General features: G+C 39.1%; 1 protein-coding gene across 37 annotated transcripts in view; it reads left to right on the forward strand.

The window, feature by feature from the left end:
- Positions 1-14,584, forward strand: part of shot (dystonin-like protein short stop) — a 465,355-nt gene that overhangs the window by 370,176 nt on the left and 80,595 nt on the right. For all 37 annotated transcript variants that reach the window (XM_071592974.1, XM_071592987.1, XM_071593006.1 and 34 more), the window contains 13 exons: positions 663-907; positions 1,465-1,634; positions 2,487-2,634; positions 3,200-3,520; positions 4,188-4,520; positions 5,329-5,529; positions 5,871-6,159; positions 6,717-6,886; positions 7,048-7,266; positions 8,794-8,922; positions 10,299-10,532; positions 12,335-12,574; positions 13,904-14,074. In XM_071592974.1, the coding sequence (XP_071449075.1) occupies positions 663-907; positions 1,465-1,634; positions 2,487-2,634; positions 3,200-3,520; positions 4,188-4,520; positions 5,329-5,529; positions 5,871-6,159; positions 6,717-6,886; positions 7,048-7,266; positions 8,794-8,922; positions 10,299-10,532; positions 12,335-12,574; positions 13,904-14,074 (2,870 nt within the window). The remainder of the gene's footprint in view (positions 1-662; positions 908-1,464; positions 1,635-2,486; positions 2,635-3,199; positions 3,521-4,187; positions 4,521-5,328; positions 5,530-5,870; positions 6,160-6,716; positions 6,887-7,047; positions 7,267-8,793; positions 8,923-10,298; positions 10,533-12,334; positions 12,575-13,903; positions 14,075-14,584) is intronic.

Here is a 14,584-nt window from a genome sequence, read left to right on the forward strand (position 1 = left end):
CTATCCAAGGGGTACTCATTGGTTATGGATTATTAATTTTTTTGGCTGTTATTTAAGAATAAAAACAACCCGAGCATTTTTATTTGTCACCGACTAATTGTCGAATCACTCTAAACCTAATTTTTTCTTTGCTTATTATTCATTGCTCTCCAATTATGCATTGAGTTTCCAAAATAAGAGACTGTACTCAAATGTAATCATCTCTTAAGGTGTGAATCAAATCATTTATTAGTTATGCCAGAAGTCCTGATATGGTCTAAGGGAAAATTGTGACTGTCAATTGCATATAGTGTGGGAGTGATTAATTCATGAAGATTGTGGAAGTGGAATTTCTCTTGCTGGATCAATCTTGTTTGTTGGGAAACACTTAATTTTCTCAGGAAAATTTTGTTTCGAGTAATGCAGTAAGAGGTAGTCTTTGGGAATTAATACATTTGTATCGATGTCAGTTTTTGGTGATTGATAATTAAGATTAATTTTCTGAGGAATCTGTTGTTTTAAGAGATCTGCTCTTTGGTTGGTATAAGAGCCTTTTATTTCAAGGGAAGTTTGGTTTTTTTTTGTTAATGTTGGAGTAGGTTATAGTGCATTGCTCATCAGTGTCCCCCTAAAAGGTTGATGCCTGAGGCATTAACTACTATGTTTGCTCCTTTGTGTGGCAGATCTCACTCCAATTCAGCAGCAGCTTACTGAGATGAACAATCGCTACAGCCTGCTTGGAGTTCGTCTCTTGGACAGGCAGTCGGAAATTGATTCCCTGCGAGAGGAAGTACGAAGGCTTTCAGAAAACCTTCGGCAGTTGGGCAACTTCCTGGACCGAGTTCAGAGGCAATTGCCGACTGGCAAGGAGGAGAGCTCGGTACCTGTTACCAAGGAGGATGCTGACAAGTTAGCTCGACAGATTAAGGTGACTCATGGGCATTGATCTCACCTTAAATTTACTTTCTGTGGAGGAGTTAAATTGTAGTGTAGTGATGATGATGGTGGTGAAGTTAAGCTTTTGTTTTCTTTAAATAAGAACTTGTTCAATTAAATATCTCTGTAATTCAAATAAAATTGATAAATGAGATTTTAGGAGAAAATTGGCAAAATATTTTATTTAAACAAGTTTCTTTCACATCTAAAGGGATCATGGTATGCGTGGGGCTCTAATTCGTCATGTTAACTGGTTACAATTCGTTATTGATCAACTGTGATGATGATTAGAGGGGGTAAATGTTTCATGGGGTTACATGTATCAAACTCCAGATAATCTGCAACCTCCAGAAATTTGGGATTAGTGAGGGCCACTGGATCACTTTCCTTGTATTAATGGGGTGTTTTGCTCCTCTCTGAATCCATATCTGCAGCTAACATGTATTTCAAAGAATTCCTTCAAGATAGTTATGTTTAGATATTTTCCAATGACTGTTACTTATTTGTTCATTGAGATACTCATATTTAAATGGTTCTGCCATCTCGTAGAATGTGGTGGAGGACATGTATGAGAAGCAGTCACTGCTTGACAGCACCAAGGGACAAGTGACTGACCTACTCAAGAGGAAACCTGGCGTTATTGGTGCTGATTCAATACAAGATGAATTGACTGAGGTGGTGACCAGGTGGAAGAGTCTACATGACCGGTGTAAAGAAAGGTGGGATTTCTTCCTCTGTAAAAGTAAGAAAATTGATGCAAGCAATAATTGAATATGAAAGTCAAGTTAACTCGGTGTTTTGTGGAAAATGAAGTTCATAATTTTCTTGGATTTATACTGTCAGTAGAAGGATGTAGTTATTTCAATATCCCAAGAAAATTGCATTTTATTTATTACATTGTATGAGTGTTTTTTTGTGTCTAGAATTTAGTAATAAATGACGATGTTTTCATTTCATGTTGACTATACAGATGCTTTTTGATTGGATGTGGTGGCCTGTGAGAGGAAAGTCTTTGAGAATTCAGGGAAAATCCTGTGTCTGAGGAAAATCAGTAAATATTGTGGAGAGTCAGGTTTTTATCAAGGGCCACCACAACTTCATTTTTAAGTTTCTTTTCTTGAGGCAGTCAAATGCAAATCAAAAACCTACCATAATGCACACAGTTCCGCTAGAAGCTAGCATTTTACGTATCGACACTGCCATCGCTTTGGTAGGAGAACTGCATAGTGACAACTCACAGGCACACAGAGTTGTTTGATTATGTACATTTTGATATGTGGATTGGTTGTTGTTGTGGGGGTTCAGTTTTCATTTGACTGCCCCTCATAAAACATGTTTTAATTGAAAAGTGAAGAAACTGGAATTGTGTTGCAGAGTTTTAGGCATCAATTGAGGGTTGTATTGTTACTTGTGATTTTGTTACAGTGCAGAAATTTGGAATGGGTCTTATGGTGGAAATTGGAATTTGCCCTTTCAAGATCAAACAGAGAGCTTTCCCAGCCTAACCGTTTGATCTCCTAGTGATCATGAGCAAGGTCTAAATTAGAAAAAATGTCCTAATTCCTTTGCAGGATCAAATTCATGGAAGACATGAAGGAATTTCATGACACCCATGATGGCCTCTCCAATTGGCTTGCAGCTAAAGAGCGAATGATGACTGTTCTGGGTCCTATTTCATCTGATTCCCGAATGGTCCAAAACCAAGTCCAACAAGTACAGGTATGCAGTTGCAATGGGGCCTCAATAATGCTCAATACTCAACAATGCTGGAATGTGTACCTGCGATTGCCTGAAACATTCAACATTTAAAACCTTTTATACAGTGCCATAAAGATGTCGTAAGAATTTCATTCTGGGCTAACTCTTTATAGGAAGGGGGGTGGGAGTGGTGAGCAGTTTAACCAATATGTGCATTTTGTTAAAAATACGAATTTTCAGAAACTGCTTGAAGAAACTGAATGAGGGACTTTCCACTTTGAAATGGTGCAATAAATATACTAGTGACATTTCAAATAGAATTCAGAAAAGTAAATATACTTTTGAAACTTTTTTGCCAATCATCGATTGTAAAATTGTTATTCTAAACTTTTCATTTGATTGTCATTTCTGTGAGTGGTGGCACCTGGAAAAAACAGCTCACTTTAATTACATGCATGTATGAATACTCTCTTGATCTGTATTTTACATTGCGTGTGTGCGTGGGTAGCATTGTGGGAGGTCTCTGGGTGCGGCATGGCATGTGCCAGTTGAAGGCCAAGGCAGTGAATGGATGTTTCCTTTGCAGGTGCTGAGGGAGGAGTTCCGTACTCAGCAGCCACAGTTGAAACATCTGATGGAAATAGGGGAGTCTCTCTTGAGCCGAGTGGATGAGGGTGGCAATGATGGGCGTCGAATCTCTGGTAAGATTAAGGGCATCCAAGACAAGTGGTCAGATCTGTTGGGAAGACTGGAGGAGCGAGCAGAGTCCCTTGGTGCAGCGGCAGACACCAGCAGGGAGTTTGATGCCGGACTGGCACGCTTGCGAGATGCACTGCAGACCATCTCTGATGCCTTGGATGACTTGCCAACTGACCGCGAACCAGAAGAAACTCTTCGCAAAGTTGATGTAAGCCAACTTCTATGTATGCTGTTGGGGTAGTGGTAATATGCATTTCAGGAACAGACAAAATGGTTAAACCCTAAACAGAATCTTTGTGATGGCCACCATCAAGGTTATAAAAATACGCTTTTATGATTTAAGTACCAGATTAGATACATTGCAGCCAAAATCAAAGGATAGAAGGTCCTAGATGGAAGAAAAGTTTTTTAGTTCTCAGTATTCAAAATCATTAGCTATTGACTACACTTCCATGTAATGTTACTCCTCTTTTACAACAATTCCTTTTATTTTTTTGCCTATAAAATAAAGTCATACACACTAAAATCTATTAATTATGCAATGCTATGTTTAGTATGGTGTTAATTAGCAAATACATCTTGGAGAACTGCAAGTATTTATGACAAAGTGTTCACCTGCCTTATACCAATAAAAAAACTTACCTGAGGTTATAATTTTTGTAAGATCAGCTCATGTAAAGAAAAATTACTACTGTATCAATTTTGAATTATAGAAGGAATATTCGTGGTCAATGTAATTTGAGAATATTGTTGTTGTGTCAAATTACTTTTGAGTACCAGCTCTCACTGGATAGTTGTGTGTATTTTCATCTCTTTAAGAGTGTGTCTTCCTTCACCAAGTGCTAAGATGCAATTGCTGCTTTTTATTTGGCCAGGGCCTGGAGCGCCAGCTGGAAGGGCAGCGGCCACTCCTTGCAGATGCGGAGGCAGCTGGGGAGCAGCTGTGCAGGGTGCTGTCGGATGCAACATCTCGCTCTGAGATCCAAGGCAAGGTGGGGAGGCTGAACCGTCAGTACGGAACGCTGCAGAGGAAGATGGATGGGCGCAAGGCGGAACTAGAGGCGAGCTTGCGTGAGGTGAAGCAGTTTGGAGAGAGTGTGGCCAGGACCCTGGCTTGGCTTGCTGGGGAGGCTTCCGGACCCCTCTCGGAGAGGCTTCTGGTGTCTGCACACCGAGACATCCTCCAGCAGCAACTGGAGCAACACGAGGTAGGCACTTGCTCCACATCCACTCTTTGACCACCAATTGTGCCCATTAACAAGTATTGCATATACAAATGTGAATCTAGCATTCAAGTCCATTCTGGCAAACCCAAGCTTCACTTCCTTACAGTAATGTTTGGAGAAGGGCACTTAAATGCACTTGTCTTTTTGGCAAACATTCATTCATCTGCAAATTTGACCTCAAGATGCTCTTAAGGACAAGGGTTCAAGAATAGTCCTTAACCTAAAGACCACATGTATTCTATAGTATATTTAAAGTAGCTAGTGACTCATTAAAATGGACTTTCCTTATACTTAGGTTTCTTGTATTATTAAAATTCAATTTAATTCATCAGCAAATACTGGCGCACGAGAACCATGACATTAATCTCATTTGATTTCACATGAGAATATGTCAAGTAGTTTGGAATTAATCCATTTTGGACTACTCTTCCCCTTTTGCAGTCAAAATTAGTAAGGGGTTGGTGAATGTCTGCATAATAAGCATATTCGCAATGTAATGCTCTAATATTTAAGTGACAGCATTTGAAAGAACATTAATATATCTTCTATAATGTTGTCATTGCAACTGTTGAATTTTTTTGTAACCTCCTTATCAAAGTTTTGTTTTTTTTTGAAGTTTATAATCAGATTTCCTCTATACGTTCATCATTCATTCAATCCGACAGAGTTTTTTTCTCTGCCCCTAAGGTCGGACTACATGCTAGCTGTGTAATAAATGAGTAATTTACTTCTTATTGAGTGTGAATTGTCAGTTATATGTATTGACCCATCAATGTTGATGATATTGCAGCCTCTCTATCATGAGTTGATGTCTAAGGAGCATGAAATAATAATGCTCCTGAACAAGGGGAGGGACCTTCTGCAGCGGATGTCACAGCAGCAGCGGGGAGAGGTACGCACCCTGGAGCGAGACTTGGACCGAATCCAGCAGCAGTGGGACCGCCTCAAGAAGGAGGCATTGGATCGACAGACTCGCCTCCAGACCTGCATGGTAGGTGTGGGAAGATTGCTCTTAATGGCATCGGATGGGACCAAACAAGGATTTTCACTTTTTGGGGTTTCCAATTAAAATCTGGCAATTGTGTAAAGTAGGAATTTTTCTTAAGACGTGATTATAAAAAGTTTCACTACTCATAGAAATGGATGAATCTCATGAGATGCCATTTCTTAACACCGGAGTATTTGTGGCCTTGTGTAATATCATATTTCAGTTTTTGCTCTTGTCATCTCGGGTTTTATGACACGATTACTGTTGCCTGTTATGGTTGTGTTCTTCATAATTTAATCGTTCCCTTTTTAAAATGTATCTTTCTCCATGTATGTGTTTTGTAGGAACATTGCCGCAAGTACCATAGGGCCAAGGACTCGTTCCTTCCATGGTTGACTGATGCAGAGGCTCGTTTGGAAGCCTTGCAAACCGCTTCTAGCTACCAGAAGCGGGATTTGGAGCGTCAGATAAAAGACCTGCAAGCATTTTCTAATGAAGCCTGGAGGCATTCTGGAGAGTATGAGAACAACAAAACTCTGGGTGAAACTTTTGTTGGGGCCTGTGATGTGGATCGGGAAGTGGTGCGAAGTGAGCTCTCATCAGCCAAGGACCGCTGGGACAGGCTCAATAAGGGTGAGCACTATGTGGATATGGTTTCAGTGTGTTGCCCTCTCGTTGAAAAGGTCACATCACAGTGAGCACTAAAAATAACTTTGAAAGATTTTGACAAATAGATGCTCCCTTTCCCTTTTTATGTTGTCGTGTGGGAAAGAAAGAAGTCTCGGTTGTGTTTTGTAAAGTTGTTTTTTCGTGTTAACTTTGCAATGTAATGTGACCAGTGATTTAGTGACTATTTTCATTATCCAGGATATCATTATCAGGTACTAACTTGAAGTCCTGCTGTCATGTATGCACCCTTACTGCTTAATACCTTGAAAAAATTGTTTTTCCTCCCAAACTTTGGCACCAGAGGCAATTGCCCCCTCTCCGGAATATTCTCCTGGACATGATCCCTTAGCTGTTGATGCACTTCAAAAGCATATTGCCAACAGGGCTCCTTTAGTGCTGTTAATTTTCCATGCCGACATTTAATCACTTAATTGCAAGCTGTTGCAACTCTGTTGTAGCTACTCAGCCTTGATTATTTTTAGGCCATGTTTTGATGATTTCTCCTGTTGTCAATTTGGTAGGTCTTCTTGAAACAACTCAGTCATTGGAAGAAATACTAAGGAAGCTTTCACAGTTCACGGACAGTCTTCGAGAGATTCAACATGCAGTGCAGCGGTGTGAGGACCGCCTCACCTCCCATGATGCCCTTGGAGGTGCAGCCAAGGATCCCAAGCTCCTTGAGAGAATCAGGGTATGTTGACGGTGTGGTGATGCATATCCAATTGGAATATCTTTTTCAGTGACTGAAACAGAGCTTTGGAGATGGTATTTTTTAAGAACTCTAAGTTTATAGTACTGGCCTATGCAGTTTTGTGCCTCGTAGAAATTAGAAACCTTGGTTTTTTGTTAAAGGCACTGCGTTCCGAAGCAACTGGCTTGAGGAAACCACTGTCAGTGGTACGACAGAGTTCAGGTGACCTTGCAGCTCAGGCAGCAGCCAATGGCCTTGATGCAGGACACCTGAGGGATGACGTGGATGAACTATCTGGCCGCCTTGACGACCTTGTTGCCAAGCTGGATGATAGACTGAGTGAACTGCAGTCGGCAGCCACCGCATTCACGCAGTTCAATGTGAGTGGTGGAAGTTTTGTGCACATTTAAAAAAGATTCAATGTTTACAGGACTGAAAATAGAATTGATACGCTTGTGAATAAAAAAATAGTTAAAATAAGGTCCAAAAATGGTTTTAGAATCGAGCATGTTTAGGATGCAGTTAACTCTTGATTTTCCATGCCAATGACTGATCAAGGGATAATGGATAATCGGAAGATGCAGTTATCCACCGTTTTCCCTTCCCAGTAGTGCACCACCAAAATAAATACACTCTAAAACAATGCCATCCGCTGTGACTGAGTAGATGCTCATTGCATTGACATTTGTTGACAGAAAACAGTTCAGGAGGACAGTCCCAGCCACAACGAAATGTACGCAAGCCCCAAGGGGTGGCACAGAGCCTGGTGAGACATCAGACTGACTCGTAGTGTCACAAGAGAGGAGACAGTATGTTTAAAATAACTTCAAAATCACTGAAATCTCTGAGCCACCAAAAGAAAACAGTACGGCAAGTTGCCAAAGAGAATTCCAAAGTAAACATGAGAAGATTCACAATTTGTTTATGAATGTCACGAATCATTTGTGCCTCAATACTTTTGTTGCTTCTCCACTGTCAAAATGCCTGTTAAGGTCGGGTTTTTGTTTAGTCGATGGGCCCCCATTTTCTCTTCAAAGCCATTTTCCACTGTCTAGGGGAAACACTTGATAAATACTTGGTAAACTGCTTCCTTGTGGCAATCCCTTGCCTGCCAGGGGGAATGGAGTGTATAAACTTTTCATCAATCAGAAATAGTTTTCAATGTGGTCTGCTTGATGTAGTCTTACAGATGAGGGGGGGTTTCTTGTATGTGAGAAGGACCACCGTGGATTGAGCCAATGGAAGGCATTTTTGATATCCCCAATATTGAATGTGATATTGGCATTGATATGAGCATCTTAGTATCTCTTCTCTAGTGTAAACCCATGACGTGTGACCTTTGTAGTGTGCAGGAAATCGGACAATCCCATTGCCCTCCACACTGCCATCTCCGATGATGCACAATACCAAGTGGCAACACATTGATAATCCATTACCTTGATAATTCACTCATTGATGATCGGGTGTTTACTGTGTCTAATTGATGTATTTAATTAACAAATAGTGTGCTTCATATTTTTTAGTGCATAGTAAATAAATGATCTCAATTACAAATACTTTCATGGAAAAGGAATTGATAAACAGTAGATTGTAATATGCACCAAGGAATGAAATTGAGTGTTCTGTACATTTTCATTTATATACAATTCTAATATGTAGTTAAATTTATCAACATTCATTCTTTGATATCAATATAAATAGTCAATAGAATGAACCTGTGGGTACCATTTTCCCATACTTGTTCGTACACTTTCTTAATAAGTGGAATGAAGTTTATGCAAACATTGGTTGAGTTCAAATGTGAATGAGACCACAGCATAATAGTTTAACAGAGAAAATGGAGTTTCTAGTTCAAAATCGCCTTCAATCAATTTAGATTGATTTTTTATTTTGTATTTTTCTCCTAGGATCAAGTGAAAACTCTGTCCCATGATTTATCTGGCCTGGAAGAAGAACTGGACTCTATGAAACCACCTGGTCGAGATTTGAAGACAGTGCGTGTGCAAATAGATGACATTACCAAGCTGCTTAACAAGGTGAGAATCACAATTAGAATGTCAGTTTTTCTGAAGATCTTTTAGTTCAGAACCCAAAACGTATTGGGGATCCCACAAATCAATTGCATCGGTTTGAGTGAGATTTCAAAGGTTATATTCATCCATAGGGAATGTCTAAATAAAAAAATATGTGTTTATTATTTAATTAAAAAATAATAAGAATAGGAACTTTCTTGAACTAAGACTTGAGCAATTGCTGATGCCCTCACAATCAGTTTTCATGTTGAAAAAGCCATTATCATATCATGTACATAAAGCCAGTTCATTTGTCAGATTGTTTTGGGAACTGCGTAGTGCCTTGGATTCAGAATTGTGAAATTAGGTATTTTGCTACCTGAAATTAATTTGAAAAATGTTTTCATAACTTTCATACATTTAGATTGTTTTACATTTCTCTAAATCAATGTTAGATCTTATGTATCATAAAATAATTATATGGTGGTGCCAAAATTTGTTCTGTTTTTAATGTAGTTGGGGTGAATCATCCATTTTCTTCCTCAGAATATCATAATTGAATTGAATAATAATATTTAATTAACATAATAAATGAATAATTGAATATTTTAAGTTTTTGGATGCTGAACTTGAATGTTCTCTCTGTGTGGGCATTGGCTGGTATGTTTCAAACCCTGCATCCACCCTCCTTCAAAATAATGTATGCGCAATGACCTCATGCATGTGATGAGCAGGCCATTTAAGCTTTTCTGAGCAAGTATGATTGGGATTTAAATTTTGGTTTCATCCAGATTTTCTGAATCCACTTGATAGGCTTGCATAGTAGGGCCACATTACTTCTCATAGGGTCTAATACTCTGTATTGAATATCTAGAGAAACTGCTATTGATGGATCATTAATGCTTTTCGGTGTACATTTTTTTCCTTGCGGCCCTGCATCTCCATCTGCGGATCTCCATGTACTTGATGGAGATTCAAGCTCAAGACACTTCTCTAATGTTTTATAACTATAAAAATTTGTAAAGAAAAAAAAAAGAACCCTTATTCAACTGCCATCTGGGTTCCAAGTTGGTGAATTTTATTAATACAAAAATAGGTTATTCCTATTGATGATGTATAATTGGCTAAGTGAATCTGTAGAAGCATTTTCTTAAGCTTCCATGTTTCTACACTAACCTTGCAATTCTCTGAAAGCTAAACATTTTGTAGAGCTAATTGCAAAGGCATTTTTCCTGTGGAAGCATTCATTTCTTTCATTTTTTCTAGTTAACTCCCAAAGAGCTTTGAATTTTTTGCTCATTTTGGTACCATGTGGTGTAGAATACCTCCTCATCTTAAAGCAAGAGTGTATTGCCACGTTTTTTAAGACTTTGTTAATGTGTACCCACCACTCTTGCCAGATTGCTAAAACAGCCCAGGAAGTGACCAGTGCCGCCCAGGCAGGTGAGGAACTTGTCAAGAGTGGCTTCGTGCCAGATGCCAATGCCACTCGTGAGCAGTCGGAGCTCTTACAGAGGCAGCTGACACGGCTGGATGAAAGGGCTCACTCTCGGGATGCAGAGCTTGAGTCAACCCTGCAGCGTCTGGAGAGCTTTTACCAGCTGCATTCTGCCCTGATTGAAGATGTTAATGATGTAAGATTTTTTCTATAGCATTGCAAAATTGGAGATCTTTCTTATTCAATTTGTGTGGCTTGAGCAACAGCTTCACTATTCCTAGCAGTGACCAGGAGAGCACTGATAGTGGAAAATGATTTGTGGGAAACACAGGAGGGGGAGTAAATTTGGGAGAGGGGAAATTTGGAGGAGAGGTGAGCAGCACTTGGATACTTCTAGACATACATTAACTTCTGTATGTAATAAATATTTTTTCAATGAGTCAAGGTGAGGTTTGTATATGGTAACTAATGTGCAGTATTTTTGTTTACCAGAGCTCAATAATGTTATTCATAACTGACCAGAAATTAAAGGAGATAACTTCAGGCGTCACTTTGTGGAAACGATACATATTGCAAAAGAAACACTTGGTTTTTCCACATAAAATATTTATTCACGACCTAGGTTTCGACGCTCAGCGTCATCTTCAAATAAAGATGACGCTGAGCTTTGAAACCTCGGTCGTGAATAAATATTTTATGTGGAAAAATCAAGTGTTTCTTTTGCAATATGACCAGAAATTGTTTTATTGCACATAGCGCAGAAATATGTGCAAAAATACAATGTCAATTTTATCATTTATAGAAAAAATATAGTTATTTTAATCTTAATTAGTGAGAAATAATGCCTTCATATTCTTCCAAGTCTTCAGCTTCAGTCACAAGTTAGCCTATATTTTTTGTATGAATTTATTAAATTATAACCGAAATGAAATCCTGAGCAATGACATTAGGTGAGTCAAATGTTAGTGACTTCAGAAACATTAAGTTAAAGTCAGAATAATTTAGGATATTGATAAATGAAACATTTTTTGTGCACGTTACTGAAGATTTTGGATGGATGGCCTGAGTGAATCATGGCTCTGCTTTTGAGGAACAAGGTGATGAAGAAGAAACGGAAATTTCTGGGACTTCAAACACTTCTGTAGAACTTGGTCAAAACGTCACTGTTTACAGTTTTCATAGCTATTTTCATTACACTTCAACTTATTTATTGCTAGATTTAACTAAACGAAAGTATCTTTTACTATGGCAGGATTTGCTAATGAATCAAGGTGAATTATTGTTTCCAACATGATTACTAGTTTGTAAGAGAATAGAATCACAATTAGTGGCCGTTGGAAGGAAGCTGAGGCAGAGGAGGAAGAAAGTGGAGGTTAGGTTAGTCAAAGAATAGATACAATGCTCCTTTCGCTGCCAAATTCCTGTTTGTCTCAAAGCTATACACACAGACACAGGCCCCAAATGGGTTATCTATATCAAAAGACCACAGGGATATCCATAATTTTTTTAGTATAGCAATCAGGCCTCATTATCTAGCATAAGGATGAGATAAGGAATACCTAAATGGTTGTATTTCATGGATATCTCATTCATTCATTCAGTTATTAGAAATTATCTGCAATCAACAGTGCAAAAGGTAAGAGGGAGAGAGAATTCCATGGACAGGTATGGAGAGAATTCCATGGACAAAACCCTGAACAATCTGATTTTTGCCTAATGCGGACAACCCACTGGTCCCATTAATCCAGATAAGAAAGGGTTTACCATGCATGTAATTGAAAGTAGTTCTATCTCTCCCCCTTGTTTTTTTTATATTTTTGACAGCAATCCGTCAATACCATGGCAAAAAGTGTTGGACCACAGACTCATAATGTGTAGCAGATTTGATTTGCTTTCCATTGATGACATCTTCATCTAATTCCTCTTGTGTATGTAACTGATTTTCCACCAGCTTCTGGTGTGCCATTTACATTTGTTGTGCATTTGTGTTTTTGTCAGGTGTCTGAACAGTTGAGGAAGCTGAAGGCGGTGGGGTCGGAGGTGGAGGTGATACGCTCGCAGCAGGAGGAGTTTGCCTCTTTCCGGGAGATCCACGTGGATGGGCTGACCCACCGCGTTGAGGAGTGCAACCGTGTGGGGCAGGGGCTGGTCCAATCCGCAGCGGCTGGTGTCTCCACCTCCTCACTCGAGAAGGACCTGGAGCGGCTGAATGAGAAGTGGAACAGTCTCAAGGAGAAGGTGCGTGTGGAAGTTGCGTGTGGTGCTTCAATTGCGTAAAGGCTGGGAGTGGTGATGATGATTGAGGTGGGGTTGTCAGAGGAGAAGAAGGGGCCAAAGGGTCGCAAATGGGCGCAAGGGGCGATTCACTTGTATGAAATACGTCTGATGCATTCTATTTTTTTCAAGTGCACGTGACTGATCTTACTACTGATGCCAGTCTGATCGACAGACATTGCCAGGAAATTGTTTGCCCAACTATGTGGGTGAAGTGCTTGATATATTTGCCATTTTCTCATCAGCATTGTGACACGTGAAGGAGATTTCAGAACCACGTCACATTATGTCCTTATTTGTTGCCTCTTTTTAATTGATGTTTGTTTCTTATCATGTGGAATCAGATTAACACCCAAATTACCATACTAGTTCTGGAAGATTTTCTTACCACCATTATCAATTCAATAATATTTGGAACATTTTTGTGCCAATATTTTTGTTCCAGTTTACCGATTCTTTATTTATCATAATCAAAGCTTCCTCCTCGGAGAGAGATCCATATCTTTGGAGGTATCAGGGGGTAGGTGGAAGAAGGGACTATCTGGTCACAATCTCATCCCAATGAAGACATTTAATAGTTATTAATATTTTTATCTTTGTGGAGGAAGGTTGGCATTGCTTTTGGAGCATTAAAGATTGAAAACGGCTGCAGGGATGTGTGCCTTCTTCAGAAAACCAGTCTTTGAATACATTCTGCATCTCATCATTGTAATTCACAATTAGTAATATGCTTATCTGTGCATTCCAACTAAATTCCACTAAAATGCTGTAAAAGCTGGTGTGCCACATGTACATGCCTGGTAAATACCAAGTCACAGCCATTTGTGTCATTTTTTATGAAAACTCGGGCATAGTTCCAAGAAACTGTGGGAGATGCCACAACAGTAACTTTTAACAGAGTCATCCGCTTATATGCATTTCAGTACATTATTATTCAGTACGTTATTCAGTCATTTACACTATCAGAGTGTAAAAAACCATTTGCCTAGACCGGGATTCCGGTCAAGGCAAATGATTTTTACACTCTGGAATTGGTGCTTTGTCATGCGTAGTTGGTTAAAAATGACAAATTATCATAATAGTTTCCCAATTAGTATACTAATGCTTATCATGTTAAGAAAAACAGCTATAATTATACTCTCTTGAAAGCTATAGAAATTAGCTAATGAGTGATTGTATCATCACAATCGAGAATTTAGAGCTCTTGATATATTGAGCAATTGATATTAAACTGTTGTGAGAAATTGTTTGTTATAGATTTCATTTTTTTTTTCATCTTTTTCTCATTATCAGCTAAATGAAAGGGACCGGAAATTAGATGTTGGTCTACTACAGAGTGGCAAGTTTCAAGAAGCCCTGGATGGTTTATCAAAGTGGCTAGCTGACACTGAAGAAATGGTTGCCAATCAAAAGCCACCCTCTGCAGATTACAAGGTTGTCAAGGCCCAAATGCAGGAGCAGAAGGTAAGTGCACAGTGTGTGCAATCGGTTCTTTGTTTTCTTTCCATTCCTGTTAAATACAATGCAAGAGCTCGTGGGGAGACCCATGTCTCATTGAGAGTTCACACAGCATCACAATTTGTCCTTGATGCCTGAGTTTATGTTCTGGTTAACTAAGGAGCTGCTCTGTGGTCAACCAGGAGAGTCAGATTCCTAGGATAAATGTTCACTGTAAAGCTGTAGTTGCTAGCTTGTAGTGTAGTAAATGTAGCAGCTAACCTAATATGTGTGTTTTGAAGGCATTCAGACTGAACTGAAATGTGAGGATACTTGGTGTTTTTATCTTACTCATCCCATCATTTACTTTTCTGCCTTACGTAATATGTTGGAATACATTCTATAAAAATTCACCTGCCATCAACTACGTTTGATATGGTTTATTATGGCTATATTCAGTAGCTGAAAATTCAATTAGTCAAGTCATGAAAGAGCTCTTGTACCAAAAATGAGGTGAATGGCCACATAAAATGTGTA

The sequence above is a fragment of the Hetaerina americana genome, unplaced genomic scaffold, assembly GCF_022747635.1.
Source record: "Hetaerina americana unplaced genomic scaffold, ioHetAmer1.1.p SCAF_5, whole genome shotgun sequence".
Taxonomy (NCBI): Eukaryota; Metazoa; Arthropoda; class Insecta; order Odonata; family Calopterygidae; genus Hetaerina; species Hetaerina americana.